The sequence below is a fragment of the Lacerta agilis genome, chromosome 5 (assembly GCF_009819535.1).
Source record: "Lacerta agilis isolate rLacAgi1 chromosome 5, rLacAgi1.pri, whole genome shotgun sequence".
Lineage (NCBI taxonomy): Eukaryota > Metazoa > Chordata > Lepidosauria > Squamata > Lacertidae > Lacerta > Lacerta agilis.
The window spans coordinates 65015122-65034674 of NC_046316.1; the positions used below are offsets into that span (position 1 = coordinate 65015122).

Genomic DNA, 19553 nt, shown 5'->3' on the forward strand with positions numbered 1-19553 from the left:
TACATAGTTTCAAACAGTTAATTGCTTCTGTGCTGGTCTTGGCTGACTAGATATCTGCTTATGTGATTGTGGAAAAACTTATCTCAAGAAGATTTTCCATTGATTAATTCAAACTGTGGTGACTGTTGCTGTTGTTGTACAGGTGTCTGCTTTTTTAGACTTCTTTAACTGTAGAAGGAAAGGATTACCGTATATCGCGGCGTATAAGGCGACTCGGCGTATAAGACGACCCCCCAACTTTTAATGTGAAAAAACAGAGTTTGGGGTATACTCACCCAGCCCGGGATCCATGGCTGCTGAGGCGGCGGCAGCGGCGGGGAGAGCGTCCCCCGCGCCACACAGGAGATTTCCGCGCTTGCCGCCCAAGCGCACAGCGGCCCCCATGGCTGCTGAGGCGGCGGCAGCGACGCCTGGGGCAGCGGGGAGAAGCTCCCCGTCGCCGCAAAGGAGGCCTCCGCGCTTCCTGCTGAAGCGCAGGACGGCCTCCCCGGCTGCTGAGGCGTCGGCAGCGACGCCTGGGGCAGCGGGGAGAAGCTCCCCGTCGCCCCAAAGGAGGCCTCCGCGCTTCCTGCTGAAGCGCAGGACGGCCTCCCCGGCTGCTGAGGCGTCGGTAGCGACGCCTGGGGCAGCGGGGAGAAGCTCCCCGTCACCCCAAAGGAGGCCTCCGCGCTTCCTGCTGAAGCGCAGGACGGCCTCCCGGCTGCTGAGGCGTCGGTAGCGACGCCTGGGGCAGCGGGGAGAAGCTCCCCGTCGCCCCAAAGGAGGCCTCCGCGCTTCCTGCTGAAGCGCAGGACGGCCTCCACGGCTGCTGAGGCGTCGGTAGCGACGCCTGGGGCAGCGGGGAGAAGCTCCCCGTCGCCCCAAAGGAGGCCTCCGCGCTTCCTGCTGAAGCGCAGGACGGCCTCCGCGGCTGCTGAGGGCGTCGGTAGCGACGCCTGGGGCAGCGGGGAGAAGCTCCCCGTCGCCCCAAAGGAGGCCTCCGCGCTTCCTGCTGAAGCGCAGGACGGCCTCCACGGCTGCTGAGGCGTCGGTAGCGACGCCTGGGGCAGCGGGGAGAAGCTCCCCGTCGCCCCAAAGGAGGCCTCCGCGCTTCCTGCTGAAGCGCAGGACGGCCTCCACGGCTGCTGAGGCGTCGGCAGCGACGCCTGGGGCAGCGGGGAGAAGCTCCCCGTCGCCGCACAGGAAGCCTCCGCGCTTGCCGCCCACGCCCAGCCCGGGCTCCATGGCGGCTGAAGCGCCGGGGAGAGGCTCCATGCAGCCAGTGGCGGGGCGGAACTCCGGGTCATGATGTTGCCGGCGTACAAGACGACCCCCGACTTCAGAGAAGATTTTTCGGGCTTAAAAAGTCGTCTTATACGCCGCGATATACGGTATAATCTCTCTTTTATGTAATATGTGAACCAGCCTTCGTGTATTGAGACAGCATGTCTTTTTTGTGATGGACTCTTACTGATTCTGATTTGGCATGTTTTGCTAAACAAATAGATGTTCCTTCCTACTGATTGACTGTGATCCATTTATATATAGACTATACCTTTTGTACTTTAAAATCTGGTAGTGCAGTAAATTTGTTTTTAGGAATTGAGGCATCTGCTTTGTATTGAGTTGGCCCACTGGCCTATCTATCTCAATATTTCTTACACGGATTAGCAATGACTTCCTAGGGTTTCTGATAGTGATATTTTACTACCATTCATGGAGATGTCATGGAACTTGAAAACATTTTTATTTGAGTTATGTACCTCTATAAAGAACAAATATCTCATAATAGGAGTTGATATCTTTGAACCCTGATGTGGGGCTTCCCTTGTGCTTCATCTGAGACCTGCAGTTAGTGCAGAATGCTGCAACATGATTGCTAACAGGCCTTGTTAGCATATGACACCAGTATAGCCGAGATCTGCACTGGTTGCTGATTTGCTACCAGGCTAAATTCAAGGAATTATTACTATTAGTATATACAGTGGTACCTTGGCTCTTGAACTTAATCTGTTCCAGGAGTCCGTTTGACTCCCGAACCATTTAAAAAACAAGGTGCGGCTTCAAGTAGAAGCTGTGTTGAACATTAGGCTTCCAAAAAACGTTTACTTCCAGGTTTGCGGCGTTCGGGAGCCGCATTGTTTGGCAACTAAGCCGTTTGGGAACCAAGGTACCACTGTAAAGCCCAACTTGGGGCCAGTTTACCTACAAGATCACCTTAACCCCCCCTACCCCCTGTGCTTTTTGACTGCTTTGATGTTTGCATTTGCAGAATGTCTGTTGCTTTATGTTTAGCATGTGCCTTGATACTGTCTGTTGAGTGCCTTCAGCACCACACCTCTGCTGATGGCTTGTTCTGAATTAATTATTCTCTTGTCTATTTGTATTCATGTTCCATATTTTTCTTGGGAGTAGAGATGTTGAAGTTCTTGTTTCCTTTGAACTCCATTTTTGGGATCTCTTGGCAGAACTGTTCACTGGCTAAGTGTACATTATTGGTATGATAAGCTTGTGTTTGTTTTCTCCTATACAAGTTCCATAGTACGGGAAAACAAGGAGTCTGTAGCAGATTATTAGGATGAGGTTGAGGGGACTTGACACAGGTAACTCAATGTGTTGTTTTCTTGTTTCTTAGCAAGTGCTACAAATTCCACCCTAACAATTTGTGACCATGGTTGGGTTCTTGCAAAGATTTCCAGTAAGTAGACATGGGAAAGCAATTCAAAATGAATCATTCACAGACCGTACTCAAAGATGACCTCTGAGCTGCAGCTTTCTATGAATTCAGCTTATGAGATAGTCTGCAAGCAAATTGTATTGATTAACATTTTAGCTCAATATTTTCAGCTGAATTCATCTTGGATGACCATTTATAATTGAAACGTATGTGCTCAGGAGTCATACTTATGATGCACATGTTATGTCAGAACTGCTGTAAGGGAATGTGGAGCGGGGTGGGTGGGTGGAATTTATTTATTTATTAAAAACGTATTTCTTTTGGGCAGTACATAACAACAGACAATATATAAGGGTTTTGTTGATGGCTGAAGATCCTGTTGCTGTATTATTTCTGCGAGTGCAGAAATACACATTTCCTCAGCAAATACTTCCTATAGGTTAGGCTGGTGTTTGCCAACCTACAGACTACAACTCCATATGTCCGAACCAGATCTGCTGCCTAGGACTCATGGGGATTGTAGTTCAAAAAATCTGCACCAGGTTGGAAGTAGGTGAAGGCTATATTAAGCACTACACTTGTGCCTTCTAATGTTCTCCTGCCATTGTTTGACCTACATTAATATTGGGATGTGTACTCCATGCCTCAGCTATTATTTATTCATAAAACTTTTTATTATGCTGCTATGTCATAACAATATACCACAACAGTTTGCAGAAATAAAACAAGCAAACAAAGTTAAAGACAGGCATCATTTAACCATTGTTAATGGTCATAGTGGCACAATGGCATTTATGACTGGTTGTTTGCTTTTGTTCTTCATGGACGCCACAGCATGTTGGCTATCATTCCACCCTGAGGTTATTTTGTTCTTTCATAAACCTTTATCAGATCATTCCATGCTTTTCCTCCAGCCCTTTGGTAAAGCAGTGAACCTACTGTATATTAATATAGCTGCTTTTATTTATTCATTTGGCTCCTTTGCTAATCTGCTTGATGCAAAGGAGGAAAACCCTTGTCGCAGTGTTACATATACAGTTTCTCTTTATTAATGTCTATTAAACTTTCCACACTCCTCTAGTTCTTCACAAACATCTCATGCTTCCTACTTTCTGTCTTCATTTTGCTTGTCTTTATTTCAGTTTCTGTCCTACTTCCATTATAATAATAATAATATAATAATAACAATAATTTATTATTTGTACTCCACCCATCTGACTGGGTTGCCCCAGCCACTGTGGGCGGCTTCCAGCATACCGTATTGGCCTAAATATAAGCTGCACCCGCAAATAAGCCTCACCTTTAAAATTTGGTAGCTTGGGAGCCGCGGACAGGATGGGCACCGTTGCCCCATGCTCCTGGGCTGCTCTCTGGGGGGAGTGGGTGCCGCGCCGCTTTGCTGGTGGCATAAGGTCATGAATATAAGCTGATCTTTTCATGATTGGAATGGGGGGGGGGGAATTCAGGCCAATACGGTAAATAAAAACATAGTAAAACATTCTGGTCTGCATTAGCAAATGTTTTGCTGCAGACTAGAATTGGCAAGATGTCATCTTACAAAGCCATTTCAGTTGTAAATGGTGACATGTGTACATTAAAAATAATAGAATTGTTTTTATTTCTCAAATCTAAAAGATTTGAAAGAAGTATTTTTTAAAAATAATTCTGAATTTGGCACTATGGCAGATTCATCTCAGTCAACATGTTGCTTATATACAGAAGAGCTACAGTGTGAAAAAAGGATAATTTCAGGGAGGGGCAAGATGGGACGGGGGGGGGGGAGAGACTTACTCCCATTCCAAACTTTGTTCAGCTCAGTCAAGTGACCTAGCAACCCAATGTCAGTTACGCTGGCAAAAAGGGTGCTGTAAGTCAAACTGTATTTTAATGTTTTGTTTTCTCTCTGCCAGGCATGGGTAGGTGCAGTGGGCAGTAGCCCAGCTGTTCAATGGAGTTTGGATTGGGGGTAAATTCTACTAGCATAATTTGCCCTGGTGTAAAGCATAGTTTGAATTGCTCTTCCTGAAAGCTAGGAATCCTGTGCCTCAGAAAATTCACAGATATTTGGAATTTTGGAAGTCAGTTGTAACAATTGAAGTACCCATAGTTTCCACTCTCAATTTAGATATGTAAGTAGGCTATGTGAATTTTTCGGAAAGAAAAGATAGGAAAAAAGAAAATTACCTAGGCTGTACACCTTTTAATGAAAAATTAGTCTTTTTTCATGTAACGGCAGCTGCTTTTTAGCATAGGCTGAAACGGTGTATTTGACAAGAAAAGAATGTGTGAACATAGACTAAAATAAGAGCATTCCTGCCATGAAAGCATATATGCTTAATTTGAATGCTATTTCAGGAACCATTTTAACGTATTCAAAGATTACTCATGGAGAGAGATTCATACAGGGGGGGAAAACAGTTTGAGAAAATATATACACCACAGTTGCTGGTTAAAGACACATTGTTTCTGTTTGAACTCTGAAAATAAATACAGGCTCCGTCTAGTCATTACATTAGCAATTACCAGAACCATGACTTGGAGGACTAGGAATGTTCAATGCACAGGGTTACATGCTCCTTCCACCATACCTTATCTGCCCCTGCCTTGCTTAACAGTTTGTTGTGTTATGTGAATTTAACGAACTATGATTAGTGCTAACCAAATACTTGGTCACTGTAACCCTTCCTAGGGTGAACAGGGTCCTCTCTCTCTCTCTCTCTCTCTCTCTCTCTCTCTCTCTCTCTGTGTGTGTGTGTTCATGCTTGTGTGATGAGAATATATAGACTATGCAGGATTGCTGAGTGTTTTCCTGCAGACATTTTCCCAATTAAATGTTATATGGTTGAAGAGGACAGCCAAAAAAATAAGAACCCTTTGAAGCAAATTATTCCATCCTCTGCCTCCCTTCACAATACTCCTTTCATTTGTTTGTGTTACTTCAGATGCTCTTAGAATTTTGATGTTAGGGCTATTTTTTTTATTACTTTTTACTAAATCATCATAGTTTTTTTTAATATTAAGGACTGCCAAGTTTTATAGGTGTCATAATTTAATGTAATTCATTTTACTTCTGGTTATTTATAGCTTTTATTTACAGCTCCGCCATGATATACTGTACATTTCCGTCTACAGTATAAGATGCCCCCTAATTTTGGGGACTCAATATTAAGGAAATGGGGGGGGGAGATTGTCCAGAATGGGAGGAATGCCCCCCCAAAGCTCACCCAAATTCCAAATGCTTGCAATCGAACGCAACGCAGGAGCCTCCTATTGTATTTCTGATCAACACCAGCAGCCGCCAATCACACGCCTAATTGCCCCAGCAGTGACCAATCGCCAGCAGACATTCTTGCAGCAACATTCAATTGCAAGCGGACGTTGCCGCAGCAATGCCCAATCACAAGCGGACATTGTCACAGCAGCACCCAATAGCAAGCGGACATTGCTGCAGCAGCCTATCACCCACAAGAATGCCAGTGACAATCTACTACTCAAGACAAGAATCATTTCCACCGTCCCCCTCTGCACTACCCATGTATAAGATGATCCCAATTTTTAAGCGTTTTAAGGTTAAAAAAACACCATACACAGAAGAGTACGGTATTTGTACAGACATACTCCTGGGCATGTAGGCACATGCATGCACACATGTTTGCCAAGGCACAATTATTTTTCTATAGTTTTGTAAGATTGCATATCTTTGATTAGGTTTCCTGAACTGGGTTTTTGTTTTTGTTGTTGCTCCTCTGTCTAGACTGTTTCTGGTTTTCTTTTCTGAAAGAACTATCACAATTTCATCTATGTGGTTTTTTTTTAATAAATTGGTTAGTTTGGGGTCTATTATAGATACTGTGTGCTCATTAAAAGGAAGACTGGGCTGCTAACAGGGTACATTTAATTCAGTTCCAGTATGAATTTTAAGTGATTTCATTGCAAACCTGCTTGATGGTGACTTCATAATTGTGAGTGGCTTAATAATTGTATTTCTGCAACATATAAAATGGGTGTATTTTAAGCTTCATTAGCTACAATGAATAGTTGATTTACTGCATGTATGTGGGAGATGCAAACAGCAGTTGAATTATTGTTTAGTTAATGGCTTCAGGCTAATAATGTGGAAAGTAGCTAATAAGCCAATGGAATCTCCCTTAGTTCACAATATATTCCTTTGAAGACTCTGAGCTCCCAGGACAGATCCACTATCGGGTTGAAATAGTAGAAAGGCAAGGATTTTGGCAGTCTAAATCGCTGCAAGTATTTTTTTAAATTTGGCAATAGTTTTGAATTGACTGTATTTCCCCTGGTTTGAGAATAGGAAAGCTGTAACACCTCATTGTGTCACTTAGCTGCTTCCTCCTAGAGAAAACAAGTCAACCCAATAAGTTCTGCCACAGTGTGATGTGGAGCTCCAAGTGCATTAGGTACTAGACTAAAGTAAGTTGTAGTAGTGAATAGAACATCCTACTAAGTGGATAATGTGTGCACTGACCTATTTTGCATGAACACTACAAATCTGTATACATTTGAGTCTTGGTGGGAGTGGCTGATGATGGGGTGATGATATATTTGTGTAGTACGTATTAAGTAAGTAAGCATTCTCTATATAGGCAATGGGGAGGTTAGGTGAAAAAGAGATGTGGTTTTGAAGAATATTTGTTGTTGTTGTTCAGTCGTTCAGTCGTGTCCGACTCTTCGTGACCCCATGGACCAGAGCACGCCTATCCTTCACTGCCTCTCGCAGTTTGGCCAAACTCATGTTAGTAGCTTCGAGAACACTGTCCAACCATCTCATCCTCTGTCGTCCCCTTCTCCTTTTGCCCTCCATCTTTCTCAACATCAGGGACTTTTCTAGGGAGTCTTCTCTTCTCATGAGGTGGCCAAAGTACTGGAGCCTCAACTTCAGGATCTGTCCTTCTAGTGAGCACTCAGGGCTGATTTCTTTGAGAATGGATAGGTTTGGTCTTCTTGCAGTCCATGGGACTCTCAAGAGTCTCCTCCAGCACCATAATTCAAAAGGATCAATTCTTTGGCGATCAGCCTTCTTTATGGTCCAGCTCTCACTTCCGTACATTACTACTGGGGAAAACCATAGCTTTAACTATACGGACCTTTGTCGGCAAGGTGATGTCTTTGCTTTTAAGATGCTGTCTAGGTTTGTCATTGCTTTTCTCCCAAGAAGCAGGTGTCTTCTAATTTCATGACTGCTGTCACCATCTGCAGTGAAGAATATAATGGGATCCCATTCAAGACTGATATGAGGTTATAACTGGTAATTCCTTTGCACTAACTACTCTTAAGTGCATTGCATGATTATATGCTGTTTGAAATGTGTTGTTGTTCAGTCGTTCAGTCGTGTCCGACTCTTTGTGACCCCATGGACCAGAGCACACCAGGCATGCCTATCCTTCACTGCCTCTCGCAGTTTGGCCAAACTCATGTTAGTAGCTTCGAGAACACTGTCCAACCATCTCATCCTCTGTTGTCCCCTTCTCCTTGTGCCCTCCAAGTCAATTTTCTTTCATAACTTACATTAATACTGTGCCAGCCTAGCTAACTGTTGCTGGGTGGTGAAATCCCAATAAATAGAACTATCATATAAAGTTTGCTGATTGGTTGCTATTACTGTGTTTGTTAGACTTGGGCTGTCCTAATTGTCAATAATTCACATTTCCACAGGTAGCATTTAATGCATGGATAAGGCTCCTTAAGTCTAACCTCGAATTCAGGTTTTGCTAGTTTTCTGATAATCTTCACATTTTTTTCTGCTGCACTTTTAGCAAATGCAGAGCATGTTCCTAGCAAGACTGTAAATCCTGCAAAATGTAAAAATAAAAAATCAGAATTACATTTAAGTTACATTGTTTTACTTTATCTATTGACTTCACATGTCAGTTGCTTTTCAGACTTCTACCAAGGGGTTATAATTATTGAGCTACAGTTATATTTTATGCATGATAATTAGGTGGGATTGTCGATACTTTGCATTAATTTCAAAAGAGCAGAAGTGAGTAGGTGTATGACTACTGTCTGAATTACTTTCTGTAAGAGAGTGCAAAGAAAAAAATCCGGATAAACTTTTCACATATTTAATTTTCCTCCTGCCGTGTGGAATAATCTCTGCAGAAACTAATGGGAGCATGCTTTTAAACTTAATGCTAGTTTAGTAGTGATGCTTGCACAGCAGTCTGAATGTCTGCTGTACATACAGTCTGAGCAGATATGCATCTCTCTGATGGGTACCATCCTCAAGTATATAGGGGCCTCCCCAATGATTGAGTGAATGGGAATATGGGAAATGGGAATATGGCTAGTTCTAGCCTGGGTAGTTTCACTGCCATCACCACATTTGCTTGTCAGAACCAGCAGCACATTTTAAATTCTTAAGAATTCTTACTTGCTAAGCAGGTTTGAAAGAGAAAGAGTTGTTTCAGAGAGCAATCCCACTGAACAGCAACTCTGTTGAAGACAGCACAAAATGGGGTTATCTAAGCACCCAATGGGTTTTCTTTATAGACTCAAAGGGAATGGGTTACAGTAGAAAAACAGAAGTTAACCTTATGGAGCGGTTTCACAAAAAAAAAGCAAATATGCTGTTACTTAAGTATTTCTACTTCCCTAATGGGCTGTTGAAAGAGCAAAGCAGCCGTAGAGTACAGAACTTATACCAGATCAGTTGTCTCATCACCGAATGCTTCTTCTCCTCAGATCTATTGGCCTGAGAGCCAGCCACCAAGGAGTTAATGGCCACTGATGGTTGTGCTACGTTTGCCTTCTACTCCTGGAATCTGTTAAGAAGGAAGGAGCTTCCCTCTTAGACAGACTAGGCAGCTCCCATGGCCAATCTCCCAATTGATAAATTCACTTCGTCACAGTGTCCATTTGTATTGTCTCATTACCTTGAATTCAATGTGTGATAAAAGACCGCTCAGCTAAAAGGTAAATCTGTTCAGGACGTTGTAAAATCCATGTATCCTTGCATTCCAGGTGGCATTGTAGGTTCCCAAACATAGTTGAAAGCCTCCATTGGGAACAGTGGAAATTTAAAGATGGGGTCTCAGCTGGTATGTGTGGGAAAGAAAGCAATTGGAAATGTTGGGAAAGATTGGCAGAGATATGACATATGTCTGGTCTTTCTGAGATTTTAAATAACTCATGGGAAGAGTTTGTTATTTAGCCAATGTATTTTCTTCTTTACTTGTGTTTGAACTTCCATTGCTTGGTAAGCAAAAGCGATCTGCTGCAATTTCAGTGTAGCCATACTTTGAAATTCGTCTTAGCTGGACTAATACTGGCAATAACCAACAAGTGAGGCTGTTGAATTGTTTTGCATTACTGCTGTTTGTGTTAGAGCTTTCCAGACACCCCAGTTCCTAGTAATTTGATCTCGTTTGGAGTTGTATGGCATGACAGTACGACCATTCACCCCTAAGGATCATTTTTCAGCATTTTCTTTTCTTCCTAAAAATGTAACTAAAAATCTGTTTTCTGTTACTGTATTTTAGATACACAGGAAATAATTTCAGAATTCTTAATTTATGGGTGTTTACTGCGGTGTGTTTGTCTGTCTTGTGTTCTCCAAATGTGTAATGATAGCCCCAGAGTTTCTTAGCAAAGCATTGCACATTGAAAAGCAATCATACTGTTCTGTCTTATCACTGTGTAATCTGCCTCATTGGTACATGTGGATATTGCTAATGTCTTTCAGAAGGAGGATTAAAATGATGGAATCTTGCTATGGCTGGTGATAAATTTTATCTATAGACCCCTGGGCAAATGTTTATAGAGGTAATTAAAAGAAAATGGTTGGAAAGTGGCTCAGTACTTCCTGTGTTGTGCCTTGAGCATAAGACATGTTTGCGGGATGAAGATTGCTGTTTATATCCATGAACACATATTAGCATGTGAGATAAGAATATGATTTCTATTTCAGTTTCAGGGCGGGGGAGATGTATTATAAAATGCTGATCTATGTTCAGTTATAACTGGCTAAAAATTATCAATATCGTCTGGTCTCTCTTTCTTAACCGTTAGGAGGCATGTGAAAATGCATAGGGTGTATTAAGATGTAAGTAACAGTTATTATGCTTTTTTAAAACCAAAATATTAGGTGCGGGAGTTAATTTTTATTGGGACCTCTGTACACAAGGAAGGTTCATTTCAATCTATGATTGAAATGAAAATCAGGAACATTTTTCTGCTGTGCACCATGGGGGGGGGGGAGAATCCCGTTGACACCAATGAATTGTCAGCAGGGGCTGTTTCTATGAGGCTGACTATTCCACAAGGAACTCTGTAGTGCAGCCAAGTCCGTCAGGCTTGAAGTCAGTGCCTCTCAGGTAGTCGAAACAAAATAGAAAATTCTTTCCAGTAGCACCTTAGAGACCAACTGGGTTTGTTCTTGGTATGAGCTTTCGTGTGCATGCACACTTCTTCAGATACCTCTCAGGTAGTGACTGCAAGCCTCTTTTGCCAGGGAACAATAGGGTGAACACTTTAATAGTTCCTCTTTTTTATACTGCTTAATATATTCCAAATATCTCTTAAGTGGTGTACAGAAAACTGAAGAAGCAACAAATAACTTAAACAAAGCATAACACAAATACACAGTTACATATAAAAATGTTACACTAAGACAAAGCTACAAATGTATATACAAATCAATATAGGTTCATTTTCCTTCTGACACACGCTCCTTCTCAGCCTCTGGGTTCTCTCCCAGCGTCCAAAAAGAAAAGCGAGAAGAGTTCCTGGAAACAGCAGGCATCCCCCTGGTTTCTCACTCTAGACTTGCTTTTTATGGGCAGGCCCAAGGTGGATGCTACTTCCTCAGGCTGCCCAAAGCTGTGTCACATTCAGCTGCACTTTTTACTCTCAGTTTCAGGTGCAGCAGGTTTTCTGGGTTTACCAGGGAGTTCAAAGGATGGGAAGAGGAGCCCCAATCAACTCAAAGCTTTTCCTTCCCCCTTGTCTTCCTCTCCTACTCCAGCTGCCTGGCCCACACCTGGAGTCCATATGACACCAGGTGTGGGTCAGGTGGGTGTGGTTTTGGATCAACTGCCTCACAGTGCCAATTGGGACCTGTGCCAGGACTAATTCAGCTCGCAGACAGGAGATAACACACCCCTGTTTAAAGGGATCTCTGCAAGCAACGCTAGGAAAGAGCCTTGTCTGAGGTCTTGGAGAGCTTCTGCCAGTCAAAATAAATCATGCAGAATTTGAATTATTCCAACTAAAACACACAGAACTCTTTCGAAATTGCCCTTAACTGTGGATACAGTGGTACCTTGGTTCTCGAACTTAATCCGATCTGGGAGTCCGTCGACTCCCAAAACCGTTTGAAAACCAAGGCGCGGCTTCCAATTGGCTGCAGGATCTTCCTGCACTCAAGCTGAAGCTGCGTCGGATGTTCGGCTTCCAAAAAACATTCGCAAAACCGAAACACTCACAATTAGCATTGTGTTAATGCTAGTTTGTCAGCAGCATAAGTATGTGTTACTTAATGCTTGGTTGCAAGTTTGCTTTCAAGCTTAGGAAGCTGTTGATGGTTTCCTTTTTAATACAATTTTATTTCCATGCTTGTCAAAAGTATGGAATTTGTTGACTTAACTACTACACAAAAGTCCTCTGTTACAGTGTCACAATATTGTGATATTTGTAACTGTCTTACTGTAAACAGAGAGGCCTCTAAACTGCTAGAGCACATTTGTTGCCTGATTGACTTGGCAAAATGTTTGCTCAGTCTGCTGTCAAGTGTGCAAATGTAGGTATTTCTTTAGCGATTGTTTACTTTGAAATCTCCTGTATTTCAAATATAAACACAATAAACAGTTTCATTCTCCGTTTGCATTTCTGTTTAAATAAAGTGTATACGTGAACAATGTTACTTATTTCTGGTTTCATCTGCTTTTGTAATCCCTTTATTTCCCTGCTCTGCAAGGAGAGTTGAAAGATCTATCTAGTAATCTAAATAGGGTGTCTTCTATTTGTGTGAATTATGCAAGGTTATATTAAGCACAAAGTATATACTAAAGGCTATTCATTTTGAACATGCGACACATTTTGAATTGAATGTTTGGCATACTTTCAAAGAAGTTTTTGTTTGTGATTTCTCCCTGTTTTCTCTTACTTTGATAGGAAATGGACCTGTTAGACAATGCAGCACAATCAAAATCTGGCCAGTCTAGGAATGAAGGATTGAATGGAATTGGGGAAGTGGAGATGGGAAATACATGCTAGGGAATAGGAGAAGGATAGCTCATGAGTGCTTACATGTCTGTTAACATTCACATCCTTTCTTCATATAGCATAGTGGTAAACCCCCTCCCCTGGAGAGTTGCATTCAAAGTGGAATGGCCTCTGCCCCTGATCACCACTGGGGCCTTATCAGGGCCCTAGTTCAGGGTGGGGGCTAGAGGGGGTTTAACTCTTTGCTCCCTGCTGTGGTTCTGATCTAGACTGAGGCTCCTGCACCTTCAATTTGTACTGTATTGCCAAAGGAGGATTCATTAAACGAATAGATTCTTCTTTTGACAATGCTGGCAGTAAGCCTTGGGTCTCTATTGTAATGGAGTAGTGCTATGGCATTAATCCTTTGCCCTCCACTGTGGCCCAGTCTGGAGTGGGGTCTTTAGACCTGCATTTGCATTGCCAAAAATAGACCCAGATTGGTCCGCGGGGGCCAGTAGAAAACAACAAATTGGGCTATCCTTCTTGATGATGATGATTACCACTCAGCAGTGTTTCTGCTTGTTTCTTTTTAATCATTGTGAATATTTTCATACCTTCATGGCAGGGAGCAAGAGACCAAACATAATGCTTAGGAAACCCGTTCCAGTGAATTTGTTTGATCTGGGCACTACTGGTCTAACTTAAAAGTTTTTGTGCTACATTGGGTTCCACAGTGCTAACTTAAATTCCTCATTGGGAGCAACCAGAACCCTGCAGTTCTTTGATGTGTGTATGTTGTGAATGTGCACGCACTTTGTACCCAATGAAATATACAGGGTGAGAGAAATAAAAATTGGGAGGGATCCTGTTTCAGTGCTCGTCAGTCCAGTAAAACCACACAAAAACAGAACTTTTGATGCAGGGAAAGTATTTACCGTTATTCTCCCTCTCCTGTTTCTCAGATGTGACGGAGCCCAGTTAGTACAGGGATTGAGTAGTTTCACTTTCCCACTCATTTCAGTAAGGGCAAACTGTGATAGTTTAGTACAGCTAAATATAGATTGATTTTTATTTTTATTTTAAGGCAGGCAACATGAAATGCCACAGAACAACAGACAGTGTATCCGTGGCTAACTTGTTTGTTTGGCAATATGGAAAGCTAATTATTTCAAAAAGATAGCAACTAGAAAGCATCCACCAATGGTCTGTATGTACTGGCATGCTAACAGGCTGTAATCCTGGCCCCACTTACCTAGAAGTAAGCCCCAATGAATTTGCTTCCAAGTAGACAAATAGATGGAATTGTGGTGCAAGAAAGCTCATACTCCTTCAGAGTTCACCACACACATGACTAGAATTATGCTACAATCCTAATTATGCTACTCAGAAGTAAGTCCTGTTCAATTACCGGTAAGTGGGGGCTTACTCCCCATTAAGTAGTGGAGTGCAGTGTTAGTTGTAAGACTTGAAGTTCTACAATTCCTTCATTTTCTCAAGCAATTGACATAAAAAGATGTTAAGTAGTCCTAGATATACAACTTTATAATTGAGTCTGGCATGATAGTAGTCCTTAAATTGGCATAGCAGATGTAAGATTTTCTGCAGTGCATTCTCAGGTTTGCTTTGTGTCTGAATTGGCAGCATTGGCACTGGACCCATTCAGCCTGTCTAATCCATATGCACCTTATCTGTCTCCTCCAGGCTGGGGTGTTTTTTTGGGGGGGGGGGAGGACAGTATATTTTCTGCCAGTGGGTTTTCTTAATTAACCATTTATTTCCCTCTCTCTTTACGTAGCATATACCCACCCTTTAATGTGCTTCTGTGCTAATTAGTCTCTTCCTTGTGTTTTACTTTTTCTGTATTGTGTATTCTAGTGAAAACTACTTGCAAGATTTGGAAACCACAAGCCCCTTCTTTAGGGGAGAGGGATAATGAAACTTTGAATAGTTCTTATTATGCATATTTTCTCTTCCACGCTGATGAAAAATTGCCACGTAACTTGAAAAAATATTTGCTATGTGACCTACTTCCTACGTCGTGAAAAAGTTTTAAACAGTTTGGTTGCATGGAACTGAAAGAACAGTCTGTATTTAAGGCTACCACTAAGAAAAAAAATTCCAGACTAAAATGGCTGCTTTCTTTTCATACTCTTTTTGGACCGCTCGTGGTTGCAAAGGAAAAGAAAATGGAAACAGATTTCCTTTCTTTTATTCTAATTTTAGGTAAATGGTTTAAAATTGATGATTTTGCTGCAGCTGCTTTCTTCCTTCTATGCTTTTTTGTAATGCTTACATTGCTTCCTATTCTGATTACTATGCTTCAAACAAAAAGTAAATATATCTTATGTTTTGCAGTCCACTGAAGATATATATAAGACATAGTCAGTGATACCGAAATGCAAGTTTGTAATATTGATTTGGCTTATTGCACGGGTCTTTCCTTCTTCAGAAGTAGCTTTTATTGTAACAACTGTAATATTTGTTATTAATTTTTTTTGGTATTTTTGTGTAACTATAGAACATAAGATTAATTTGTAGCCCCTTTTAAAGGTGCTATTGTAGGGCTGGAGTAAGGTTGGGGAGGATAGCAGATGGGCAGAGATTCCAGGTATATTTTGAAATATATGGTAAATTGCACTTGCACCACAGAAATCAGCTAGGTTAATCTAGTGGTATGGAAAATATTTCAGTGGCAGGGCATCAGTAGTGAGGATTCCACTTTTCCTTTCCTTTTTTTTCTGTTTCCAATCCCCCACCCCTTGTTGTGTGTCACATGGTATGCCTAATGTAATAGGGATATGCTGGAAAACATTTGTATTTTTATTTTGAGCCAAATGATAGAGCACTAACATAATGCAACAATAGCAAAATGATGTGAATGTTGCTTATTTGTATTTTTAGTACACTTGATCCCTGTTAACCCTGTTAAAGAAGATGATCTTGGCTCCAAGAATCGAAAGAGAATAATGCCTGATCCTCTGACGGAGACACCTCCCCATAGACCCCATTTTCGAAGCCCAGTTTTATTGTAACATTCCCAACACACCTGAACGCAGTATGGAAGGTAAACCTGTTATAGCATTGGTGTCTGCTGCTTTATTTCTGTGTAATTACTGGTGTTTTAATTTCAAATGCACGCTTTCTTGATACAGAGTGCTCTTTAAAAATTCCTGGCAGAAGCGAGCTGCTATAGTAAATACTGTAAAGTAAAAAACAAAGCTTTGAAAACCTCACCTTATGCTTGGCTCAGTTGCAGTCAGTCCTACTGGATCAGACCAAGGGTTCTCCTAATATGCCAATGTGTTTCCTTTTAAAAAAAATAAAATTTTATTGATTTTACAAAAACAAAACAATGCAAAAACAAAACAAAAGAAATTAACTTCCCTTTAATCCCTTCCTTGTTTCTATTATTTATAAAGATACTGCATGTTCATTGTAAAATTTGTAACGTATTTAAATCACGTATTATCCATTCATAGTAAAATTACATGTACCGGTAATCTTTAAACCCTGCTAATGTATTAACCTGTGTACATTGCTTCTGTATATACGCAGTAACATCTTCCATTCTTCCTTAAATTCATTACCCTCTCTTCCTCTTAATTTCATTGTCAGTTTTGCTATATCCGCGTATTCCATTAGTTTAACTTGCCAATCTTCTTTGGATGGGACACCTTCTTCTTTCCAAAGTCCGTGCGGCCATTGTTGCATACATAAACAATACTTTTATAATTTTGGTAGGTCCACTCCTCTAATCTATATATATATAAATGTTCCCATTGCATGTGCGTCCGAAACATCCTTGCTCCGTAACTGCTGGACCAAATCACATCAAATTAGGACACAGTGTTCCATGACCATCAGGAAAGGATCTAGCATAATAAAAATTCAAAAAAACCCACACCTGTCATACCTAAATAAAGAATAAACACCAAAAAATTGTTGCCCCTATTACATGTCACCAGCAAAACATCGCCCTCTAGCAACGGCTATACTGGTACTGCAGCTAATACAACTTCCCCCTAGCAAAGCTCCATTGGCCATTGCGAGATCACAAACCGGTAATTGAAAAGGGGGCGGGGGCGGAAAAGAGGGTATTGAAAACGGGGGGCAAAAAAAATTGAAAACCAGGGGGGGGAGAGGGTAATTGAAAACGGGGGGGGGAGAGAAGGGGCAGATGGAAGTTGATGGGGGGCCCCGAAAAGAGGGTAATTGAAAACGGGGAGGGGGAGAGAAGGGACAGGTGGAAGTTGAACAGGGGAACTTCTTCAATTCCACAAAATCAGCTGCAGCAACGCGTGGCCGTCAGCTAGTACCTAATAAAAAAGCTTGTGTTTTTTTTTTTAAACAAAGTTATACACCAATGTGTTTCCAACACTTGGCTGACTGGACGGTTTTGGAAACATGAATGCAACATGCTTCCTTGCAAATGGGCATTAAATATATACCACCTTTAAGATAGGCTCTGGAGCAATCAGTAATCTGAGGAGGCCCCTCTTAGTTGTGCTGAGTCAGATAGGAAGCTCCATTAAATTCAATGGCATTTACTTCTGAGTATGCCTGTATAGGATTGCAGTGTAACTTGCACAAAATGTTGAGGCAGAGAAGAACTCCTCATTTATGTAAATGACACATTAAACTCTGGCATCTTGCAAAACTGAACAAAATTACGTTTATATTTGTGAGACAAAGTGGGTGGATTGATAAATAAATTTGAATTGGAACATTTGAATTATCTTTTGGAATGTTTAAATAATCTTTGGGAATTCAAAATATACAATTATATCTGATAATCCTTTTCCCATTTTAGTATCCCCCCTCCCTGTTCTTGTCTTCTTTAACAGTTTATAGCATATTAGAATAATGCATTCTTTGTTGCTGTTGGATGTTTCCTTTTGTGTGTGTTTATGTTCTGTTTATTTTTTGACTTTTAAAGATCAGCTTATGTTTTCCCCCCTTTATTGAATATATTGTATGTAGCTGAATATATGAACTTGGTGAATTCTAGACTTCTAAAACTGATTGTTGCTGTTTTGAATCAATTTTAATGTTTCTTTTATAGGCCATGCACCTCACTATTTTAAGCTGAATTCTGTTCATGTGCTGATTCGCCATGGGGACCGATATCCTCTTTATGCCATTCCCAAAACGAAAAGGCCAGACATTGATTGTACATTAGTGCCCAACAGGTAAAAGTTTTGGATTTTACCATTTCTCTCCAGGCTTTGTTTGTTCAGTGGAATGCAAGTATCCATAAATAGTCCATGGCATTCTGTATTGGATTTCCACATGCTCAAGTAGAGACGTACATACTTTAAAAGAATCCTTTCCATCCATAGCGCCTAGTCTAAATGTTCACCACAAAATACCAGTTATTTTCTGCTCTCCTCTGTTTCCATCTCTTGCATAAAGATTCTAAAGGTTCAAGGCATGATAAAAGTGCAGATAAATAATGGAGCCTTATTTTATTAACTGAATTGTTTGTGTGCCCATCAATTTAAACTCTCTGGTCGACCTCAGACAACAAAGAATACTAAACTACATTAAAATACAGTAATTAAAAGGCAATAAAGACAATAAAATGCAGCATTAATCCTGGTTGTGTTAAATGTATACCATTATGCAAAGTTCAGGAATGTAACATGATCTTTTTATGTGGTGTTCAATATCTGTAGAATTGCATATAATTGAATTTGGAGGAGGAGAGAAACAACCAACAACGTGTTGCGGTAAACACATTTCCAGACAAAACTGTAGAATCCTGAAACAGGGAATGTATATTAAATGCTTTAAGGGTTGAACCTACTTGGTGTTACCAAAGTGCAATTAAATTCTATAATAGGATAAGCAGTTAGTAATGTGCTAATTGCAATGATAGGATTTTTAATGAACTTACTCTAGGGAATGAAACATTAATTGAAGAGAGATAATTCAAAGCCATTTGGAAAGCCTACAGGGTTTACCAGTCTCGGCTCTAAAATGTCTTGCTGTATAGCATTAAAGAAAATACTTTGCAGAGTTGTCAAGTGCATGTGACAGGGTAGAAACCTTTTTTTTTAACCATTAGAAGCTGTATAAAACTTAGTTGTAATTAAACCAGCAGACCACACTGTAGAGAGGCCCGCCATACATTGAATTTGGAAGGTCAGGTTTTTTTATTATTATATACAGTGAGTTACTTCATCAAAAATTTATTCAGATCTGCAGATTTAGTTCTTAACAATCACTTGGGAACGACCACAACATTTTCTGAGAAGAGAATAGTGTGATATGTGTGACTTTGGTATGTTAAACTAATTCATTCCTGGCATTCCTTGAACATGGATGCAAGGCACTGTGTTGACTTCTTTCCACTGAGCAGAGAAACTTGGGGACTCTCAAATGCTCATCCATACAGACTTTTTATAATTGTCTAATGTGGCTTCTGAAACATGATTGGATAGAACCCCCATAGAGGCCCTCTGTGTCTGCCCCCTCGCTGAAGTAGGGTGACTGGTAACCAGACACATTTCTTCTTTTGAATTGTCTTTCCACTGAGGCATAGTCTTTTTATTTTCTATAAATGTGTAAAACAGTGATATACCTACCAACCTTAGAATAACATGCATCAGGTGAATTGGACTCTGGTTCATCAAACCAATAATAAATTGGTTAGGCTTTAAGATGCACCAAATGTTTTTATTGTTTTTTGCTGCAAGAGTCTATAACACAACTATTTCTATGGAAGTTG

At 41.0% G+C, this 19553-nt stretch overlaps 1 protein-coding gene across 1 annotated transcript in view; it reads left to right on the plus strand.

The window, feature by feature from the left end:
- Window positions 1–19553, plus strand: part of PXYLP1 (2-phosphoxylose phosphatase 1) — a 34176-nt gene that overhangs the window by 2696 nt on the left and 11927 nt on the right. The window contains 4 exon segments of the mRNA XM_033150246.1: window positions 14699–15046; window positions 15725–15816; window positions 15818–15887; window positions 17886–18012. Of these exon segments, the coding sequence (XP_033006137.1) occupies window positions 14890–15046; window positions 15725–15816; window positions 15818–15887; window positions 17886–18012 (446 nt within the window). The 5' untranslated portion in view covers window positions 14699–14889.